The sequence below is a fragment of the Acipenser ruthenus genome, chromosome 17, assembly GCF_902713425.1.
Source record: "Acipenser ruthenus chromosome 17, fAciRut3.2 maternal haplotype, whole genome shotgun sequence".
NCBI lineage: Eukaryota > Metazoa > Chordata > Actinopteri > Acipenseriformes > Acipenseridae > Acipenser > Acipenser ruthenus.
In genome coordinates this window covers 8,813,608-8,836,378 of record NC_081205.1, presented here as the reverse complement: position 1 = coordinate 8,836,378, position 22,771 = coordinate 8,813,608, and the positions used below count along the sequence as shown (strand labels likewise).

At 38.3% G+C, this 22,771-nt stretch overlaps 1 protein-coding gene across 8 annotated transcripts in view; it reads left to right on the top strand.

Moving 5' to 3' along the window:
* The window catches only part of LOC117423324 (C-Jun-amino-terminal kinase-interacting protein 4-like), a 72,783-nt gene that overhangs the window by 24,880 nt on the left and 25,132 nt on the right, over positions 1–22,771 (top strand). For 2 of the 8 annotated variants that reach the window (XM_034038887.3, XM_058989912.1), the window contains exons 4-9: positions 3,535–3,629; positions 12,246–12,399; positions 16,769–16,837; positions 18,819–19,029; positions 19,874–19,967; positions 21,035–21,156. In XM_034038887.3, coding sequence (XP_033894778.1) covers positions 3,535–3,629; positions 12,246–12,399; positions 16,769–16,837; positions 18,819–19,029; positions 19,874–19,967; positions 21,035–21,156 — 745 coding nt within the window. Of the gene's footprint in view, positions 1–3,534; positions 3,630–5,515; positions 5,858–12,245; positions 12,400–16,768; positions 16,838–18,818; positions 19,030–19,873; positions 19,968–21,034; positions 21,157–22,771 lie in introns of those variants that run through there. The other 6 variants (XM_034038895.3, XM_034038899.3, XM_034038900.3 and 3 more) reach the window with 5 other exon arrangements.

The window sequence follows — 22,771 nt, the reverse complement described above, 5'->3', positions numbered from 1 at the left end:
TCTGATCTGATTCCACTTAATGGAAGTGACTGATCTGGGATCACAATCCAGAAAGGTACTCTTTACTTACTGTTGCTGTGTGGTTGGTGTTATTGTTGCCGCTTCTGTTTATTATAAAACAATGCTTGGTCGATATTTATTCTTTATGTGGTTTTATAGCTGGGAGTAATTACATTCATGGTTATTTATGCAGGTAATGCTTCACAAGGTACGGTTTGTGCTGTCTCCCATCAGTTTCAAGAAGTCCCAAGCGAGACCACACTCATTTATGTTTGTAATGTCACTACAGAGTTTCAACATCTAAATATCCACATGTTGTGGTGGTGGTGTTGGTTTTTTTTTAATTTTTTTTATAAAGAACTGCAATAAGACATCACTAAGAAGCACAAATAATTCATCTATTAATTTATTTGTCAATCTATTTTACCCCTTTTTTTAATATTCACCGTTGCATTTTACCTTCTGATCAGGAGGACTAAAGATTTATGGGCTGCCTCTGTTTCTGCTACCAAGCCGGTCACCTCTTTTGATTTGCCGAAACGAAGCGTCACATGTTTCAGTGGACATCGGAGGCAACGCCTGGGAATACACGCGTGTAGCAGCTGATCAGTAGGGGTCGCTGAATCAATGAGACCATTTTTTTTCCCCAACTCAAGGGAGCGCAAAAGCCAATGTAACATGTCCTATAGGGCCCCCAGCCAAGATGATCAACCTGGCTTCTAATCACATCTCTCGTCTTCAATGGCTGAGCCACTGGGGTCAGATTTATTATTATCTCTGCTTAAAAACTGGATATATCAACTACAAAATGGCCAGTGGTTTTTGCATGTGCAGGGCTGCCTGAACCCTTGTTCGATAGAACAGAAGTACTTTAGGTTGTTACTGTAGGTTTGTATCTAACCAGACTATCCTCAAGTCCTGTTTCTCATTTCATATCACATTATATATGGGGATTTTAAAGAGATCCAGATTGTTACTCTATTTAAATAAATATATAACAAGAGTAAACTTACTACAAAATGGTGGTTTTTATTAATATTTTAAGTGTAGGGCTCAAAAAGCAGTTTGGTTTTTATCACATACTAAAAGACAAAAAGAAATTTCGACCACATCTTATCACTTCATTTACACATACTAACCTACACTGACAGAAAACATGTAATGCAGCTGAAGCCCTGTAGACAGCAGTCAGATTCAGCGTGGTAATGTTATTTACCAGGTTCTGAAATGATTTATTTACATGTAGAATTTACAGTTGTAAAACATAACTCCTGTTGTGATGGAAAGTAAAGTGCCGTGATAGTTACAAAAAGAAAAACAAAAGCAATGAGAATAATATGAGTGAGATGAATCCCATCAGCTCCGATTTCCCCTGGTGCAATCCCCAAATGTTAAAGGAATTGTAATAAAGATGACCTCCATTTATTTACTCTACCCTGCCAGGGATACAGGTGAGTCACCTGTGTAGAATGTATGCCACACTTTATTAGAACATGTCTTCCTGATTTGGGTTTGACGCCCTCAATAAGAGATGAAAATGCGGTTGATCATGCGATTTGACATGTGATCCCTGCAGCACTAAAAAGCTGCTTAAGTATGATTGTGGATTAGTTTCACCCAACAGTACCACACTTGTACCCTGATGGTGATGGCTACTTCCAAGACCATAATGCATCAATACACTGTGCCAAAATTGTGTGTGAATGGTTTTAAGAAGCATGATGGAGACCAGGTATCTTCCATGGCCATCACACACACCAGCCCTCCCCACCCCCCATGATCTCAATCCAGTTGAGCATGTTTGGGATGAACTTGGACAATGCATTAGTCATTCCGATCCTCCGCCTACCTCTGTGCACCAATTGCATGAAATATAAACTAACCTTAAGACACCTAGCACCTTGTACAGTCAAGGCTGTGATCAAGGCAAACAGTGGCCCATAATGTTGGGTACTGTACAGGTTTTAATAAAGTGGCCAGGCAGTGTGCATATAACGAACTGCTGTCCCAATGCTGATTTAAACTTGGTTAGGACATTCTTTAGCAAGTTATTGAGTGTCACAATCTGGGGCTATAGGGAGGACCATGTGTCTGTATGTATGTGGAACAGCACCCCCCTTTTTAATTGTAATTTTAAAATGGATTCCTCTCTGCAGCATCTGCTTACCTCTAAATATGAACTAAAACCCCCTGAAGTAGAGAGACTCAACAAACCTTTAATAAAATTGAGTACAGGAATATTTCGATTAAACAGCAGAGCTAAGCTATAACTCTATTTATAGCTGTTTTGCACTTGGAGATTTGAGACCACTGCGAAATGAAGAGCAGCAGAACTGGTTCATGCACTTGAGTCGCTACGTTCAGTTTATCTGCTTTAACAGAACAGCCCAAGTCCCATCTTTTTCAAATGTTTTTTGTCAATACTGTCCTGTAAGCACGAAGGCAATCGCCAAAGAAGGACCAAAATCAGACAGGTGCGGGATCCCTTAAGAAAACATTAAATTAAGGTGTATAGAATAAGAAATGCCAATTAATAGTTTAATGAAAATTTGGTAAGTGTTATTTAGGACCTAGAAGTCATTAGTAAGCAAATGGGATGTTAGTATCACTGCATAGTATATTAAAATGACTGATCTTATAAGTATGTGGAATAACTTATTGTGTTCTCAAGATACATGTAGCAATGTGTGACATACAGACGGACAGATTTACAGACAGAGACACGGATATATCTCCACAATGTGATGCTCCCAATAACGTATGCTAATAAATGTTAATACCAAGTTTCATCACAATTTTAATAACGTTTTCCAGATGTATGCAAAAATGAAAGTGTGACAGACACATGGATATATATCCTCCAAATTAAATACTCTCAATAACGTATGCTAGAAAATATTTATACCAAGTTTCATCACAATCTAATACTGTACATCTGAAATACTGGCTGTTCACACTGTTCTCAGGTCTCATTTTTCAAGCATGTTTATTCCTCATTTAGAATATCTCAGTATTGAGGCTAGTTAGCACAGAAGACTTCTTATGCATACAGTGCCATTGTTTGTGCTTATTTCTGTCACCAGTTGTGTTATATGGTGTTTGTATGTTGGCCAGTTAAGCATTATATCAATATGAAAGAGAAAACAATAGTTACTGACAAAAACAACAGATTCATTGAAAATTAGTTTGCAAATGGATAAGGGTTGTTAAGTTTTAGGCCCTTAATTATGCATTGGCAGACAGAGCCATTGAATGCCTGACATACACAAATCCTAATAGAACAATCAACTGACAGTCCAATACAAATTCTGTTTTTAATTCAGAGTAAAATGTTAATGTAATTATTTTGTTTTAATTAAAACAAATTTCCTTTTAGTATTAACAAAATATCCCTTATAATACCCTGTTTTCACCTGCACATCAACTGGCGCTTCACAAGAAGACTTGTCTTGGGATATAAAATCAGCTGTATATTCGTAATACAATTTGTATGTCTGTGATTTATACAGCATGTGTTCTTTTTGTATTATGCAGATGATTCACAACTATATGGAACACTTGGAACGCATCAAAATTCAGCAGCTAACGGGGGGCGATATTCTAGAATCTGGGACACTTGTAAGAGTTAGGTAAGTATATTAACATGTTTCTTTGCTTGATTATATAAATACACAGAAAACATGTAACCGTTTGTGGGTTATAGTATCAATAAGATTTATGTATTGCTCAAATGCTAGCTTATGTGTTTTATAATATAGGCATATAAAGGCTTCTTATCCTTTTTCATTAAATAGTAGCTGTTTAAAAGCTGGATTAAATTGATGGAATAATGATTATTGGTCTGCTTACCTTGGACAGTTGTCTAGTAAACATCTGTTGGATACATCAAGGACTGAGATGTTTGTTCGCGTGTTCCTACTGTTGATGTTTAAAGGGTTCTGCATTGCTGTGTTTAGGGGTTCACAGAACGTTTGCAGGGGAGCCACAGTAAGACCACATCACAAGGAAACATATTGTATGTAATGAGTTGTGCATTTGCAGCAGCTCTTTTGAAGAAAGAAGACATTGCATCTAGAAACTCTCAGATAAGAAATACTTCACGCTTGCTGGTGCCAGCTGTTTTATTTTCAAATATATATTTTGAGAGATTTCTGTGGCCACTGTCCTTGGTTTCCTGTTTAAAAAAACAAAAAACAAATAACATTTATTGGGTTTTGTAGTAGAAGTTAATTTATGGAAAATAAAAACAAAGTTTACATTTCATGTAAAAAATATAATGTAAATCACATGAAAAAATAAGATTTCCTGTTGAATGTAGAACATATGCTGCTTTGTTTCCTGTCTGCTTGTACATGTTAATCCATTAAGTACCACATACATTTCTTCAATAATCAGAACACAAGTTGTATTTATGTAATTTCATACATTGCATTTAGATGTAACTTTTGCAGTTAACACAATTAGAATAAGTTATAATAACAATATAGCTAAAGAGAAAATTAAAATAACAGGATGCCAGTTAAAAATACTACCAAAAATTACAAAATAACCTGTCCACAAATGAGGACAATGGCACTTAATGGGTTAAGCACGAAAATAGAGCGTGATGGCAGCCAGGGTGAAACAGGACTTGCACATCCCAATGTACAGGGCTTACTGCAAGCAGAAATGGAATTATATTGAACCTCTGATCTGTAGACAAAAGCAGGGCTCGATGTTTACCAGATATTACCACGGAAATAAAATGTGTCTGTTACGTGACTTATGATGCAACTGGCTGAAACAAGAAAATACTTCTTGCTTAAACCGGTTGGAGGAGGCAGTTCATCTGTTAGCTGGGGGTCGCTACTGTAGTGTGGTGTGTCTGCAGCAGTGACTTTGTTTTATTCTTGTGTGTGAATCTGTGAGAAAGGAGACAATTCAGTTCTGAGAAGGGCCCTGTGTTTGTTACTTTGCCACATATTTAATGTTTTCTATCGCTTTGAAGGCTAAATAAACACACTCTAGTATATTCTGTTAACTTTTCAGTTATTTGGGAGGAAATGTAATCTCAGCTTCTTATGAAGACATACACAAGCAATGGCAGCTTACTGTATGTTGTAAAATACACTGTTTCCAATGTAGAAGTGTAAATGTGAAAAAACATTCCAAGGGATGATTATTTGAACAAAATCATCAATCTAAAATACAGTACATACTGAAATAAACATAAAGAAGCTGAATCACAAGTTAAGATTTTGGGGCTCTGTTAACGCATTATTTTTTTTAAAGCCTATGGCAGTTTTTCTTTAAAAAACATACATATCGTCTTTTTAAACAAGAGCTTCATCTGCTGATGGGTCCGAAAACTCTATTATTCAGATCTGTGTTTCTCAGCCAATAAGTTGAACGCTGTCTCCTGTGGGAAGCGAACTATTTAATTGGCTCTCTTTTGTGAGTTGCTGCATTGATGCTGAGGAGAGGGAGTCTGCGATTTGCATGCCTTTCACAGAGCGATGATGTCACTGCTCAGTGGCTGCTACAGGACTAGGCTGCACAGAGCTGCTGCTGCCTCTGTTGCTGCTGATGGCATTGTTTTTGTGGGAGAGTGACAGTCTCTGGGAGCTAGGATACACCCACGTCGACCTCCCCTGTGCAGCCTTCCCCACAGAGTATCTCTTCTCGTTGCTGGAGCTCCACAATGCCAGGGCATAGTCATGAGTCCCGGCTGCATGCTGCTCTTTGTGTTTGGCTTTGTTGGCGGGGCGGTGGTCATTAATTCAGCGATCCTGGTTTCTCTCTCTGTTTTGCTGCTTGTGCACTATTCCGTTACTACTGGCCTGCCGGCTCTGACGCAGAACCTTCCAAGGATAATCAGGTACCCCTGTGGCATTCGGATATTACCCTCCACTTTGCCTGTGTGTGTGTGTTTTCCTTTTACCTCTCCCCTCGGAAGGAGAACTTGAATCATATATGGCTATTTTATCATAGTTTTAAATTGTTACTTGTAGGGTGTTAGATATTTTTTGCAAAGTATAGACTGCTTATTTATTGTGTAATATTGTGCAGTATTCTTTAGCTAGTGATATAGGTTTTTCCTTTTATGGAAAATTGCTTTATAATCTTTCTATCCAGGTTACAGTGCTAGAAGCTGAACCTCAGTTAAAATAGATTGATACTGTACAAGGGATACAGAATGACGTCTTGTTTACTGATGGAATTAATCAATACTTTACCGTCGTGGAGTTTGATTGTTTGCAAGCATCGTCAGTCACCGAACCCTGTTTGTTGTACTGCATAACAAAGCTTTTTCATTGAGATCCTTTTGCTGTGTTGGTCATTCTGTGCAAGCGAGGTATTGATGCTGTTTTATGGGATAATGGTGCACAAAGGTTCAAACCAGCTACTGTAGTTTACATACTGATGCTAGAGATCAGGCCACAGAAATGTCTGAGCCAAATTGCCCTCTCATCAGTTTTTAACAAATTGAGGATTGGAAGCTTTGCAATGTGACGCCAAACCCCATCCCTCTAAACGTATTCCTCTCCTTGGAAAGAGTGTTTTGTGTAATATGTTTTGGTCAACTTTTTTACTTTGTTAGTTGATTTGCAAAGCTTTATTTGGCATGCAAATGCATCACAGTGTACTCGACCTATTTCATGTGCTCCTGTGTATTATTAGAAACTGGTCATTTCACAGGTAAAGCTCAAACTTGGCCTTGTAATGTAGAAGTGGGTCTCTAATTAAACTAGCCGACATCTTTTATTTGGCAAACTGACATCTAACTATTATGTAGTTAATGTGACACCACTGAAGGCTGTGAGCAGTACACAGTATAACATCTAAGAAATAAGAGACTGCACTCAATTTGAAAGGCAGACGTATATACAATCCTTTTTAAATCAGAAACCTTATTTATGAAGGTAGCAAAATTGGTTTTATTTGAAGAACCGGTGGTTATGCAAGTCATGATGGTACCCTGCATCCAATCAATTGGCAAACAAGGTTCTCCTTGTTTGTTTGAGTGATTTTGCACCCTGGTTTTGATGCAGTTAGATCTACTTGTACATTTGTATAGATATAACACCTAATACCACTGCGGGGTCTGTGATAAAATGAGTTACTGTAGGAGGTATTTGTAAACATCAGCACTATAGCACGTTGATTAGTTACTATTTTTTGCTGATACGCTGGTCTGAATGTCTTTTAGATGATTACACCAAAGACTCAGATATTTTATCATAACAAGGCAAATAAAATATGACTTGCATGTATTGATGACAGGAATAGAATTTCACAGTTATTATTATTTATTTTTTTAAATGTAGTCGTCGTCAATGGTTTTTTACCCCTGTTTTCTCCTGAATTTGGAATGCCCAATTATTATTTTTTATCCCGGTTCTCTGCTGCAACCCCCGACGACTCTGGAAATGGAGGCTGAAACACGCATCCTCCGTAACGTGCTCCTACCAATCTGTCATTTTTCGCACTGTGGCTCCACAGCGAAGCCACCAGACCTATAGTGCCAGAGGACAACACGGATCTGAATGGCTCCACTGCAGACCTGCAGGAGCCCTATCAGCCACAGGGGTCGCTGGTGCGCAGTGAACCTTGGATTTCCCTGCTGGCTTAAGCCCTCCCTACCCAGGCAATGCTCTGCCAACTGTGCGCCGCCCCCTAGGAACCCCCGGTCGTGGTCGGCAATGACATAGCCTGGATTCAAAACTGCGATCTCCAGGCTATAGGGTGCGTCCTACACTCCACTCAGAGCGCCTTTACTGGATGCGCCACTAGGGAGCCCACAGTAAGCCTACTTTAAGTACAACAAAAGAGAAGAAAAAATGCATGCAGTTTAAAGCATAAATATTGAACTTATTAAACCCTCAGAATTTGAATTACATTTTAACAAAATTAATTTAAATAAAAGCAAGCTGTGTGCTATGTAATGATTAGCAGCTGCTGTAGTTTAGCATTCAAAGTGTTAATGATGGTTCCAATCTGCTTTATTCCAGCAAGGGCTCAGAGAGAGCAGGTGATCAGAGAGCTGGATTTGTTGCTGCAGGATGGAACTGATTTTTGGCAGGAGCAGCATTGTAATTTAGCGGTCAGACGATTGCATAATGTGTCCTTAAAAAAAAAAACAAAAAAAAACTCTGCAGGGTATATTTATCCTCTTAAAAGATATCCATCCTCCTTTTTCACTGGTCACGCTCATTGTAACACAAGTTAAAAACTGCTACAGTGCTGGAATCAGTTTTGTTGTCTTATCTGGAGGTAAGGCAGTCATTCAGTTTTGATGAATGTAGTTTGCTGTTCAAATATTTAGGTATTTCACAAGAGAAGAAGGTAGTTTGATGTACCAGGAGCTAAGATGTAAATCCTATCCTTTGCTAACCAGAATCGGGACTATACATTTAAGAAATTTTAAAATGTATACAAATCCATATAAATTGGTAAGAATCCGAACTAAACCTGCATTACTAGCATTAAATCAAATGTTTCTGTTTAGACTTGCAGAAGAAGGATGCTGTTATTTACAGCTCTCACAATCTGAAGGCAGCAAGTTCAGAGCAGATTAGCATTCTCGCTGTGTTCAGAGAACTGATTGAAAGAACAGAAAGCATGATGGCCCATTTACTGTGCAAAGAATTAACCGACCATTTCTGAGCCATTGTAACATCGGCAACAGGCAGGCATCTGCTTTTTTAAAAACTTTGGAGCTCTAGACACTCTTGCAGCAACATGGAAATACATGTGCCGTGCTTTTTACCATTATTTTAAATCCGTAAGACCTGTAGACATTTTCCATCTGAACCACTTAGGATTCATCCACAGATATGAATTGGATTCTGTGCCCCTGGGGTTCCTTTTTCTCAGTGATGTCTCCTGCCTAAAGATGTCCCTCTTTTATTTTAAGCATTTAAATGACTGCAGTTTTTAGGTCATTCGAATAGACCCCCACCTCTCAAAGAAGATGTTGGTAAATCTTTTGCCTGAAATAATGATGGTCTTGCAAGTCTAAAAGCAGCTTAACTGTTAGAATTGGACATGTGGTTTTAAACGCCTGCACTTAACAGTTACTGTAATCCTCGTAAAAGATTAACAAATCAAAGAAAAATGTAATGGATTCTGGACTTCTGATATTTTAGTCCAATTTACCCCTGTTTTTCACCCTAATATTTCACCACCTCAAAGCAATAAAATGTGTAAAGAGTAACGTATTTACATGTTCAAAATACTGCATTTTGAATGTGCTGGTGCAAAAACATAATCTTAGTATTGTGTTGGTAGGAAGATTTGTTTAGACTGCCCTGATTGTAAGAGTGGTGACACATGCATCTTTCCAGTACAATCTCGTCAGAAGTTGCCATAGTGATCAGACATGAACAGTACAGATTTGGAGGTGCTTGAGTGGAGGAGCTTTGAATAAGAAGTGTAGCCTCCTGTATATTTCCTAACAATCCTGATAAAAACTGCATATGTTGTTCAGTATTTTGGCACATTGATACTATTGTACCACTGCTACATAATGCATGCAAATAATGAGTGAGAATTATTGTATGGCTTATCAGAATCTTACTCGTGTCACTCCTGGAAAGCAAGTCAGTCATAGTAAACAAGTTCATTTCAAGGATGCACGGGTGTACAGTATGTGGTATTATTCAAACAAACACCATTATTAAGGGATAATGTCATTGCTGTGGCATGTTACAAAGAAATAATGGAAATAACTCCTGAGTCGAGCTGTGAGGTTGGGGGTATTTGAATGAAACAGTTCCATTATTAACAAGGAACTTGCCACAACAATGCCATTATCACTATTAAACTACTACTTTTGTCCCAGAACGTGTGATTGACCAATCAGAGAGCAGCATCTCTGCCTGCCATTTTATAATAAATGACAAAGTACACTATGAAAAAAATCCTGTTGTGGCTAGATTTTACTTTGTGTTTTTGATTTTTGATCTTCCATTTTCCAGACAGATTACCAGGGTTAGAAACTAACAATATTGTGCTACTAGTCCAAAGGACTAGTACCTTTTGAAACTTGCTAGTCCTGATGTAAACTTGCTAGTCCTTATGTGAAGTGCCTAAGTTGGAATCAACAACAACAGCTGTGGTCCCTAAAATAGGCTTAGATTTTGTTTTGCTAAAAAATAAACACTGTTATAAATTTTAGATTTTACTTTTTTTTTTTTTTTTTTTTTTTTAAACAAAGCACCTTCGTAAACACTCATACAAATCGATCAGTCACCTGTTTGCACCTCGTTACTGAGCGACTACAGTACTGTGTGCTGAGAAACTGACACTGAGCACCAGACGGGATGACAGAGAAAAGAATTCTCTCAGCTGTGTCACCCTGCGTCCCAATTTAAAGACGTTTCACTGTAGCCCTGGGGATGAAATTGTTAGCTTGGTGGCTATTATTTTTATTTTATTTATTTATTTATTTATTTATTCGCAGTGGGAGAAAACCGCTTCAGCAAGTACAGTAGAATCTACCAGAACTGACGGACACTGAATCTACTAGGTTTAGATACTAATGAGAGCATAACAAATACAAAAGAAAAACGAGGGAAACGCAGATCTGTTCAAGAAAGCTGGGAGACTTTGTATAAATGGATTTTATATTTAAACGCTGCAATAACAGTTCTGATTGTGAAGCATCCACAGTATAATTTGACAGAACAGGTGATTTATTTGCACTATGCGGGACCTTATTTTCCCCCATTGGTGCTTGAGCCCCAGAGCGCTCACTAAATCACCGCCTGTGCACCTATTATCAGCGATTTAAAGCCTGGTTTTCAAACAAACAGGTTATCGCTCACCAGTACTGTATTGGTATACGAAAAGTTTGTTTTAAAAAAAGTAATTTCAGCTTCCAATCACTTTAAAATATGCTGATGATAATGTAAACAACACCAAGCTACAGACAGCGAGTCCCAAGCTATAAACGTGTTACTGTTTATAGATAAGAACTCAACTTTATTATGAACATATTGTATTATTATGTTTTAAGCAACATACTACGATAATGTTCATTATGGTAATTGTTTATTTATTAGTTTTAAAATGTTTAGTAAAACGTGGCCTGTTTGACCTCGTTCGAATTCAAAACGATAAACTTGCATCCCACGTAAAACGTCATTAAGTGGGGTTGGCATTGCAGGAGAGACAAAGGGAGGTTTCAGTTCCGAGTGACTGTTTTCCAAGCATTATTTGTGAATGCTTATTCACCATTGCTACACCCCGTTAGAAAGTTGACATCCCTGCATTAACGCAAGACTGAAAGTGAGAGTATATGTGTACATTTGTTTTAAGTCCTCGCCCTGGGACACAGACATCAACTAGTCCTCATCAGATTTAATTCCCCTCGGGCGAGCGTGAGTTTTAACCCTGGATTACCCAGTTGTCAAGAAAATTGCTTAGACACATTAAGTGGGTGCATTAAATGACCTCTTCATTAATGCTTATCCAGCTAATTTCACATTGTGTGTTAACTCCTGACTAAATGCCACACAAGCTGCCATTTTAACAAACTGCAAACTCAACATGTCATTTCACATTGCTCCAAGTGAAACACCACCAGATTCAAACTGCAAACTCAACATGTCATTTCACATTGCTCCAAGTGAAACACCACCAGATTTCTGCAGTGAATCAAGCCAGTAGAATGTCATTGTGAGGTCTGTCATTGAGTCCTGCAGAGTAGAACAAGCTAAAGCTGTTCTCTAGACCTTTGGTTCATGGTAACATTTTGGGTGTTATTGTGTTTTTTTTTTTTGTTTTGTTTTTCTTATTACACCTATTGTTGGGCTAGATAAGTAAAATCATCTAATTTTAATGAGTGGTAATAACCACATTTTGTTTCTCTATAAAACACTTGTTTAATACAACAGCAGTTTACCTAAAGTCTAGCATGGAGCCATCATGTGGGATATTCAAGTAAGGAAGAGAATGTCTGTTTTTAGAAGAAGAAATAAAGTCTAAAAAATGTCTACTGAACACTACCAGTTCTGTCTTTCTTGGAACAGATAAAAGCATTGTATTATAGTGTATCTCTCTTTTCTTTCTTGTTGTCATTAAAGTACTGCCTGGTCAAATTATTGTACCGTATGACTGCAGTAGAATAGTAATAAATATCTAAAGTGCTTTTTTACTACAGCAGTGATATTTCTGACATATCAATAAACTAGTGTACATTAACTAAGTGTCATGTTAGTTTGTTTTTCGTTATTCATTTTATTTTCCATATCTGTGCACAGGAAAGAGCGGCCTGTTTCCCTGGGGATTTTCCCCTTGTCTGAAGGAGACCCCCTGCTCACACCGGATGCCCAGCGAGACGGAGCCGAGACCCCTGGGACGGAGTGCTGGAGATTCAACAACCTCAGTCACCCCCGTTCCAACACAAGCCTCAAGGTGGGTCTGAGCGGGCCGGCAGGCTTCGCTTCACTCGCAGGGCCCAACTCAACCAGTCTTGTCTTCAAGTTCCCCCAAAATCTTTGTTTCAACCAGTTCCCTTCAGTTTGTATTGTAGTGTGATGTATGCTGGATAGTCACTGCAGTTACAGAAGAATATGATTTATATATTTTTTTATTTGGGTGGCACATTTATTACAGTTACAGTAGTTGAAACAAAACAAAAAAACTGTACTGTTGGTGACTAAGGTGAGAAACTTGGCTTTTGATCCAGTGCAACATGATTTTTCTAGACTTTAATTTTAGTGATTTGATTTTACATAATACCTGTTTTCTGCAGCACATGACTAATTTCCGGTACAAAATTATCTTTAATATGCATTTTTGCTTCTTCTATTTAAATGTGTTTGTGGATATAGTAAAACCTCAAAAACATGTGAAGTTCTGTTTATCATCCATTAATATTAAACACGGTTTAGTATTTTCTTTATACGTCACACATTAGCATAACCAAATGAAAATACTGTCAGGCCTGAAGGACATTTCACTTGGTTAGCCCAGCTTGGAAATGGTAAATGTTGTTTACAGCAGAAAAATTGCCAGTTTTTTTTGGCATTTTAATAAGGTTATGCTAGAATGCCTAGACAGAGAACATTGCATACAAATCCAACCCCAATCTGTTGAAGCATGTAAAACTGGGTGTCAGTACAAAAAAGTCTTGTCTCACTTGATACACACCAACACTTGAAGAGGCATGGAGGAGGGACACTGAGCTTTTGTAAGATGCTGATGAATATTCATTTAAACTTGCTACTTGTAATACCAAGGTCTACAGAGGGAAATCAAATAGTAAGGATCACATCGTCTGGGCAACCTTTGGGAATTCAAAGCAGAATGCAGCATATGTATTGTAGATAAACAATAAATGCTCTTGGGACTTCTTGGTTTCCATTTGGCTTTGGCACGACATATAGTCGCAGCTTGTGATCAGAAATGCTGAACAATTGGGGTTTCCCAGAAGTTGCTCAAAATCAGGAGGGGCAAGGGCGTTTAGTTGTTATGCCCTGTGCCTCTGGAACTCTGTCCCAGTTTTTATCAGAAATGCTGGCACAGTTGAATCTTTTAAATCCGTTTTTGAATTTGTTTTCATTAGATTATATTTGAGCTGGATTGATTGGCCTTTTACTGTAAAGCTCCTGGGATGAACAGTGCTATATAATAGCAAATTGTATGGTATATATAATTGTATTGTTCTTTACTGCCAATTCAGGTTTTAATTGAAAGTAACCAGCAAACTGAAAAGACTGTTTAGAATTGTTGTATAAACATAAACAGAGGCACATTTCTTTAGAGGTCTCATTCTGTGAAACCTGTGATTTGTATCTAAATATATTAATATTAAACTATTTGCTATAAAAGACACATCTCCTAATAATGTCATTAAACAGATACAAAACAAGACTGAACTGCAAACTGGATTTTTAGTATCAAACAAATTATATTGGAAAATATGAACAAGAACACATTTTGGACAGGTTTACAGTAGGTTTCAATACATACATCTAAATAATTCTGCCTTGATTTCACTGTCAGGAAAGGCAGCCTTACAAATGACCCAGTGTGGTTTGCAGTGACCGCTGGCTTTCATTTATATAGCGTCCTTTTATGTACAAACACCCCCCAGGGCATTTTACAAAAATATACCAAGCTAAATACTGCTCGCTAATAAACGGCCAAATCAAAAACAAAACCTCAAGCTAAGATTTAAAAAATATTGATTGACCCAGCTTTCTGAATGGAACCTGGAAGTGAGTTTTTTAAAGCGAAGGAGCTTGAGAACTAAATTACCTCACTCTGTAGCTTTTAATCAAGTTCTTAAAATTACCAAGGGGCCATTATTGGGATGACTAACTCCTGCAAGTGAGGAGCAACATTAAAATTAATGCAATTCTTCTTTGCTGTTATGGTGAAACAATCTTCTTCTCTGATGGAAGTCACTTGTCCTGTGACCTGTCAGGTACATGCTTCAGTGTGAGCAGGAGCCAGCTGTCCTGTATGTTAGCTGAAATGAATTTCACAAGAAAATATTGTAATCACAAGGAATAATTGAAAATGTGGCCCATCTGTGTGTTTATAGTTTGGGTTTGGTTACTTTGAAGGAAATACAATATTTTAATCGTGTTTGTTTTCCTTTCGGTTTTGGCACCTGTTGATATCCTGCTTCTTTTTCTCCCCATGAATATCTGATGAAGATGCCGTTTTTTTATTTTTTTATTTATTTATTTATTTAAATTTAGTGGTCGGCAATTATTTTTATTATTTTCTCCCCAATTTAGTAATGTCCAATTATGTTTAGGCTCAGCCCACTGCTACCACCCCCGCACTCTTGGGAGAGGCGAAGACGAACACACGCTGTCCTCCGAAGCGTGTGCCGTCAGCCGACCACTTTTTTTACACACTGCAGACTCACCATGCAGCCATCCAGAGCTACAGCTTCGGAGGACAACGCAACCCTGGGCAGCTTACAAGCAAGCCCGCAGGCACCCGGCCAGACCACAGGGGTCGCTGGTGCGCGGTGAGCCGAGGACACCCTGGCCGACCTAACCCTCCCTCCCCTCGGGCAGCGCTCAGCCAATTCAGCGCTGCCCCCTGGGAGCTCCCGAACTCGGTCGGCAAAGGAATAGCCTGGACTCGAACTCGCGACATCCAAACTATAGGGCGCATCCTGCACTCCTCGTGGAGCGCCTTTACTGGATGCGCCACTCGGGAGCCTAAGATGCAGTTTTAATAAATGAACCACCTCTCCAGTATCTGAGCATGTATCCAATCTGGTGGAGTGCGTTTATGAACCAGTAAAGCTTGTCTTGTGGTTAGTTGTGGGGAAGGATGTGTTTAGAACTTCATTCCATTGGAAACCCTTGAGCTTGGAAAGATGAATATCTGTCCAGTAGGCCTGTGCAGAGTTACTGATTTCTGAGTAATTCTCTTTTGGATATTCTTTGTCCTTAGATATTGAATGAAATCTCTTAATTTCACAACAAGAAAAGCTGCCTTTTTCCTCACATTTTTATAATTTAATACCAATCAATGGCAATTAACTTTCACAATGATTTAGTAAAAGTGACTTGGGAACTAATTCTGTTTTCTCCTGAGGTACTGACATCTTTACTGCCATACTGGCCATTTAATTAGAGGTTCCTTCTGTTGTGTTATATCCCCCAGGATACTTTGTTGTTCACAAAAACAAAATAATCTAGTTTATGCTAATTGGATACTAAAGGGCACATTTCCATTTAAAACGAGTAAACATGTTAGCAGGTGTGAGCATTGTATTTTATACCCTATTTATTTTTTTGCTGCAGTGGATGGTGAGAAATACAGCTGTGTTATGTAGTGGAAAATGATTTAACTGAATAACTTTAGAATGATGTTTACAATAAAGATGTGTTTTTGTTTTTTGTTCTAATGCTCATCGTTTTGATGCTTTAAAAAAAAAAAAAAAAAAAAAAGAAAATCCTTTTAAAATGCGGCACTGCTTGTGTTAATATTCTAAACAAGTAAAAGCTATGAGAAATCCCCCAACCCCTGCTCGTTCTGTTACAGACTCTTGAAAAATCTCACAAAGGACAGCTTATGATTACGGATGTGTGTTTCTGTTGAAAAATTCCAGCAGCCCACTGGTAGTAATCTCATTCATTTACCAGTAGGCAAGGTCAGCTAAAATGCCAAACTTTGAATTCACAGAGCCGCCAAAATGTTTAATTACAATGAATATATTGCAGAGAGTGTGGAAAGACTAGGTGGGCAAGTTACTTTATATATAAGGAACATTGTGTGGAGTTACTTAAGGTAAGCCCTGTATAATATGGCCAACAGATTGATTTTGCCATTGGAAATACCAATATTATCTAGTAAATACAAAATGAGTCTACTATGATATTTTCTTTTCATTTTTGTGTGTTCAGTTTTTATATGGCCTGATATTTCGTCCTGTTTCCACTAAATGACAATATTTATTAGAAAGGCAAAAAAAATGGATATACTGTGATATGAAAACATACTCCAGGGTGCACACATCAGGTTATATTATGCAATTTATGGTGCTGCTGGAACACAAACCAGGAGAGCTACAGACCTCAAGAACTAGGATTGTGCACCCCATTATTTACTTTTACTTTTGATTTACACATTACAATATATATGCAGTGGATTCAGGGTGTGTTTTATAATATAAAGCCTAATCCTTTCCTCATTTTAAGCCTTTTGAAAACTACACAGCACTGGACCTGTTTACAACATGGATAAAGATGCATTTGGTTGTTTTAATCATGCACCTTAAAATGCAGTTCATTTTAATTCTCTTCCCAAGCAGTTGGAGGCAGAAGATGTTCAAAAGCAAAGGGGTGGCTGGAAAAATGCGATGGCCGCTGACGGCAAGGTAGCTGGAATAAGTAGTCGGAATTGGAAACCGTAACCAACTACCACATGTGATGTGGCCTTCAGTAGTCTCCTGTGTTTTTAGCAGCCCACAATACACAACTTGATGTATTGCATGCAACCTGTAATGTAAAAAAGAACAGGGCTACATGGCAATGCACGATCTGTCGCATGCCATTTACGGTTTGTTTGCAAAACAATCGGTAGCCTATTCTTTGTATCACGAAATCCCTGGTTGAGAGTACACCGTGAAAGTGATGACGGATTCTGCACAGGCTACTCTAGAGTGTGGCTCTGGTTAGTCACATGTTAATAGTATTAAGTTGCATGCAATATGTTGTGCTTTGTTCTACTGACCAAGTTGCATGAGACTTCACTCACGGTGTGTGGTGGGATTATTAAACACGGTAGTTTTCCTATTATAACCACTAATTTAGTGATGTTAACTTGTGTTTTTTTTGTTTTTAGACTGATTAGCAATAGTACCATTTTAGTTTTATTTTCTGTTGAATTTTGTCTAGTTGTGTTCTGTTTTCTGGAATAATTCTGATGCAACCTGAGGATCAATGTTGTGTTTTTTTTATTTTTTTTATTAAAGTATTCATAGTGGTGAATGTTTATCTGTGACCAGTGTATTGTACAGTATGATAAATGTATTAATGTGTCCATCAGTTCATTTCTAGCTGTATCAGGGCTCCAGAATGTGACTAAAACGTTTTTGTGGCAACTTTTGGGGTTTATAGAAATGCTGCCTGTCCCTTTTAAGAAAGTTTGTATGGAGCCCTGTATATGTAGTAGTGAAGTCCATATTCTGTCTGTTGTGTTATTACTGTAAGTATGTTATGTGCTGTAAGTTTTTGTGTGAGTATATGTGTCTGTTGCCCCGTTTCCACTGCCTGGCGCTCCCAGCTACAGCTGCCCAAGGCAACAAAACAGAGTTCCACAGCTCACCCAAGTGGCTGAGTACAGCCTGGTCAGGTTTTGTATCTCATACTTGATGCAGCCAAACTAGTTATTTGTTTGTTTTTCTTTCAACTTTGTTGTATTCACTAAAACGTGTTCACACCAGACAAAAGTCTGGTTGCATTGCTTTTTTTAAATTATTTTTTTAATTATTCATGATAAACACAGGGGCGGCACGGTGGCGTAGTGGTTAGCGCTGCTGCCTCACAGCGCCAGGGTCCTAGGTTCGATTCCAGCCTAGGGTACTGTCTGTGTGGAGTTTGCATGTTCTCCCCGTGTTCGCGTGGGTTTTCTCCTGGTACTCTGGTTTCCTCCCATAGTCCAAAGACATGCTGTCCAGGTTGATTGGTCACTCTAAATTGCCCTCTGTGTGAGTGAGTGTGTGTGTGGTGCCCTGCAATGGACTGGCGTCCCGTCCAGGGTGTAGTCTCTCCTTGCGCCCTGTGTATGCTGGGTTAGGCTCCGGCTCACTGTGACCCTGTAAAGGAGTAAGCGGTTAATGATAATGGATGGATGGATGGATGGATGATAAGCACAATGACAAAACCTTGCTGTTTGTTTGGGCTGTGCTGTTCTTCTTAACCAAATTATTTTGTATTTGTAATGAGCCGATGGTTAAATGTATTTGTTACCACCGGTTTCTTTAAAACAAAACGCAGTACGATCCCACAATCCCCCAGTGACCTTTTGATGCACAATAAGAATTTCCGAGGTTGGCCGGGTTTGGCAAAAAGCACTGAAACACTCTTGATTTCAGCGGCTAGCTGTGGGCAGCCACAGTCTAGTGCCAGGCAATGGGAACAAAGCAAATGTAAACTATATTTTCTTAATGTTATGCAAAATAACCACAACTTAGAAACTGGAGACCACTGCAAATAAGATGCTTCTATCTAATATATTATTATGGGACTCCTCACAACACGTCACATAGCCGGTCCGTGGTTTTATTGGGATTCAATCCTGTCCCTCCATCTTTCTTTCTTCTAGGCCTGAATTGTTTCACATCTTCTTCATTTTAGGATGAGCTTTCAGACGCCAGCCAAGGAGACTCGAAGTCTGTCACTCCGCTGTCGACAGCTGCATCGGATGTGGTCATGCACTCCGTTGACACTCCCATAAAGGATGAGGCAGAGGGGCTGACCAAAAACCTAAACACTTCAAACAGTAAACCGGACAGTAGCAAAATCATAGACGGGCAGGTAACCCCGGGCACCAGGACTGGCTCAATAGGTAAGCTCGTATTCCAGACAGCATGGTCTTCTGCTCTCCATTGTCAATGAATGATCCAGTATCGAAGTCCCAGTCTGAATACTGTAGCGTTTGTAAACTGGTTGATTGATGATAATAAGTCCGAACATGAGAGGGGGTGTGTAATGCATGAGAATAGATATTTGTTTGCACAATATAGATTTCAGATGGATAGCAGTGATTTGTTTTGAGAAATCTTCTTTAGAAATGTAAATAGCCCAATGGAGCCATTATGATTCAGTTTAATTTGTAATAAGATCACCAGGATGCAGTAACTAGTCTCAGTGTTATACATGGCCAAACCACCAGTATTTATTTATGATGTCAATGTGTTTGCCAATACTTCAATTTCATGTTTCGTGATATAGAAAGAATCTAAAACCACACTTCAGTATGACCCTTGAATTAAGACAGCTGCCTTATGAGGGTTATGTGGCTTTTTTTTTGTTTTAATGCAATGAGATATTGACTTCATATTGGTGTGTGATTCGCTGGGTCAAGTTTGATTGTGGGTTGTTTACCCTTTTCCTAACGTAGTGTGTGTGTGTGTGTGTGTGTGTGTGTGTGTGTGTGTGTGTGTTTTTTGCTCAAAGTAAAGTTCCATTACAGGTGGTGTCAAGTCATGCAAAATTAAAACCGGGAATTCCAAATTTAAGGTACATGGGAATATAATAAATGGGTTGCACAAGTCTGGGTTATTGCTCTTCACATATCACAACTGTAAGTGCTTCCAAAGTCTCATTGGAGGGTATACAATCATGATCACATTGTGAGGGTTTCACTGTGGACCTAAAGTAAATAATATGAGAAAAATCATGTTTTATAGGTTCAACTCAAAATGAAGATAAATCAGAAGTTCAGGCCATTATTGAGTCGACCCCTGAGCTGGACATGAACCTCAGTGGATACAAAGGAGCCAGGTTAGACAACACTCAATTTTATATTCCTAAATCAAGTTGTTACCTTTTCTAAGGGTTAAAACAAAATAATAATCTTGCAGAAATTACTGTATTATATCTTTTATTTTATATCTTATTTTTTAATATAAGTTCTACAGTCCTAACAGTTTATTCTTTTACAAAATACAATTGGGGTATAAATGTTTAGGGACTTTTAATCTTAACGGTTAGCAAAAGAATTCCATAAACTTCCCCAAGCTACGCACTTCAATTCCCTCTTGTAGATCTCAAGTGTAGTTTAAAAGAAACCACACATGTATTTTCATTTTGAAACGTATCATCAGGCGCTACACTACTTTAGACATCTCTGTGGAAAGCCTTGATCTTTCTTGGTCATTTTACCTGGACAGTGAAATTGTCCCTGCCCCTTCAGAGCCTCCTTTCCAGTCAGTAACCAACCAGCTGCTTCCCCTAATGACTGACAGGCTCTCGGCCAGTAACGTGCTCTGATTCAGAAGACAGTCCTTAGGTTTAATAACCCTGGAAGTGCAAGTGTAACAGATTTCCTGAGAGTAAGGCATGGAAAATGAGAACTTTCTTAACTTAATGTTATTTTGGATATGTTTGATTTTTTTAATTAAAAACTGCACTTTTGAGACTGTCGCAAGTAGAAGTTTATTTTTCTAGCTACAATCACATTGAATGTTTTGACTCGTCTGAAACAGTTTTTGTTATTGCTGCAGAACCTCCACACATGCATTTAAAGTATAAATAAACTAAACAACTAAAGACCACACAAACAAGTAACTGCAAGGGAGTGAGACTGTTCTAACATTCAAATCAAGTTGTCTTGGAAAGCTGTAGTGCCAAAATCATTTTCTAGATGGTTTCACTGTTTTACAGCAGCTGAAACCTTTAAAATAACATTTTAATAATGATTATGAATGTGGGGCTTGCACAGTGTCAGATGTGGTCAATCAGATCTCACGTTTTAAAATGTAAAGTTTTAGAAAGAAACTCTTTGAACGGTAAATGACAGGGAGTGGCAAGTGATCCTGTTTCCTTTCATTTTGGTTTCTTTTGTAAAGCACTCCAACCAAAGGCATTGAGAACAGAGCGTTTGACCGGAACACAGAGTCTCTGTTTGAAGAGCTGTCCTCTGCAGGTTCTGGGCTCATTGGGGATGTGGATGAGGGTGCAGACTTGCTGGGTAAGAAAATACTTTAATGTTGCAAAGATACCACGATGCAGTCAATTCTCATTAAAAGAAGCTCTGATTAAAACAGATTTCCTCATAATAGTTTTAAATAGGCCCCCCTCCGAACAGACATCTTTCTGTAAATTACAGCTTGTTTACTCGGCATGATTTGTTAGAATTTTCTGTGGAGCCCCAACAGGCAAGAATAAATTTATTTGTGTAAGTAGAAACTAGTTTTCAGGTGGAGTATAATACATGTGCTGTGTTGGGAGGTAAGTGCCGTCATGTCCATTCTTTTGCTGATGCCAAGGTGCATCTCGCTGGGGTTTACACCAGAACAGATTGCTGGAGACTTTCAGACTGTGTCAAGTGCACATCCGTTTAAATAAATGGCAAATCAACCAACGTACCCGAACAGTAGCCTATTCTGACCAAATGATAGCAATTCTCAATATAAACTCACTCTAGAGAACAATACAGCTTTACACGATTTACTAAAATAAAAATAGGAGTGGTTTAGAAGGGATAGGTAAGGGCTACTGGGTATAATTGTGAGCCAAATCACCTTGTCAGCATCACACAATCCATTATATTTAACTGCCGCCAATCCCAGTAATTGACACTCCTCTTAACCGTTTTACTGACACGACTTTACAAATGATATTGCAAGAAAGATGTCGACCTGACTGTCCTCAATGATTTTCTGCAGCAGACTGAGGAATATACATCCTCAGATCTGACATTTAGTTCCCAATCTTTATTTTAAACCATTTCACTTGATTTCTGAGAGATCTCACGCAGAATACTGTACAAGATCGAAATGGGATCTCACATGACCAGGAAGAGGCATTCCCTTACACAGTTAACTTGTTAAAAGAACCGTAAAGTAAGAGCATTAATAAATAATGCATGATATTTGAGGGATTTTAATGAAGTGTAATGCACCTCCCCAAATTACCTCTGACACATTCCCTTGATGAAGAACTCCACATGTCACTCACTCATTTCTAAGCCCTTTTATATTTCTGTGTCTTTTTTTATAAGAGCTATAAAGAGGTACTTGTTTGAGAATTTGGCTGAAAAGTGACGGACTGAAGCTTAAATAAATGTATTGCTGTCTATGATCTTTGATCAAAGAAAATATTTGGTAATCATTTGGTCTGCTTCTGTGTTTTCACACTGTCCAAGAAATCTAGAGCATGAAATCATTGTGTGTGTGTGTGTGGCAATGGCTAATCACTGGAAATGTGTACTGTACTATAGCATGTCATTCTCGCTTCCAAAATAGAAACTCCCCCAAACATGGCTTGAAAAAATAAGAATCAATACAACAAATTAATAATGACAAAAATAAATACAATATTGAAATTGAATATTTATAGGATGCCTAAGATTTGGTGATTTGATTGTTCTAGTAAATCTCCTCCATATTATAAAAGTGAAGTCAAGGTTATTTCTGTAAATTGCTGAAATGTTAATTTGAGTATTATATACATTTTAATATGCACTGTCTCTCTTCGTACGAATGTCTTCTCATGAGCACTATCAGTGACCGAGAAGTGCTTGCTGTAAGAGACATGGTAGTATGTAATAACTGTTATAAAGCAGCTTCAATTGAAAAAAAAAA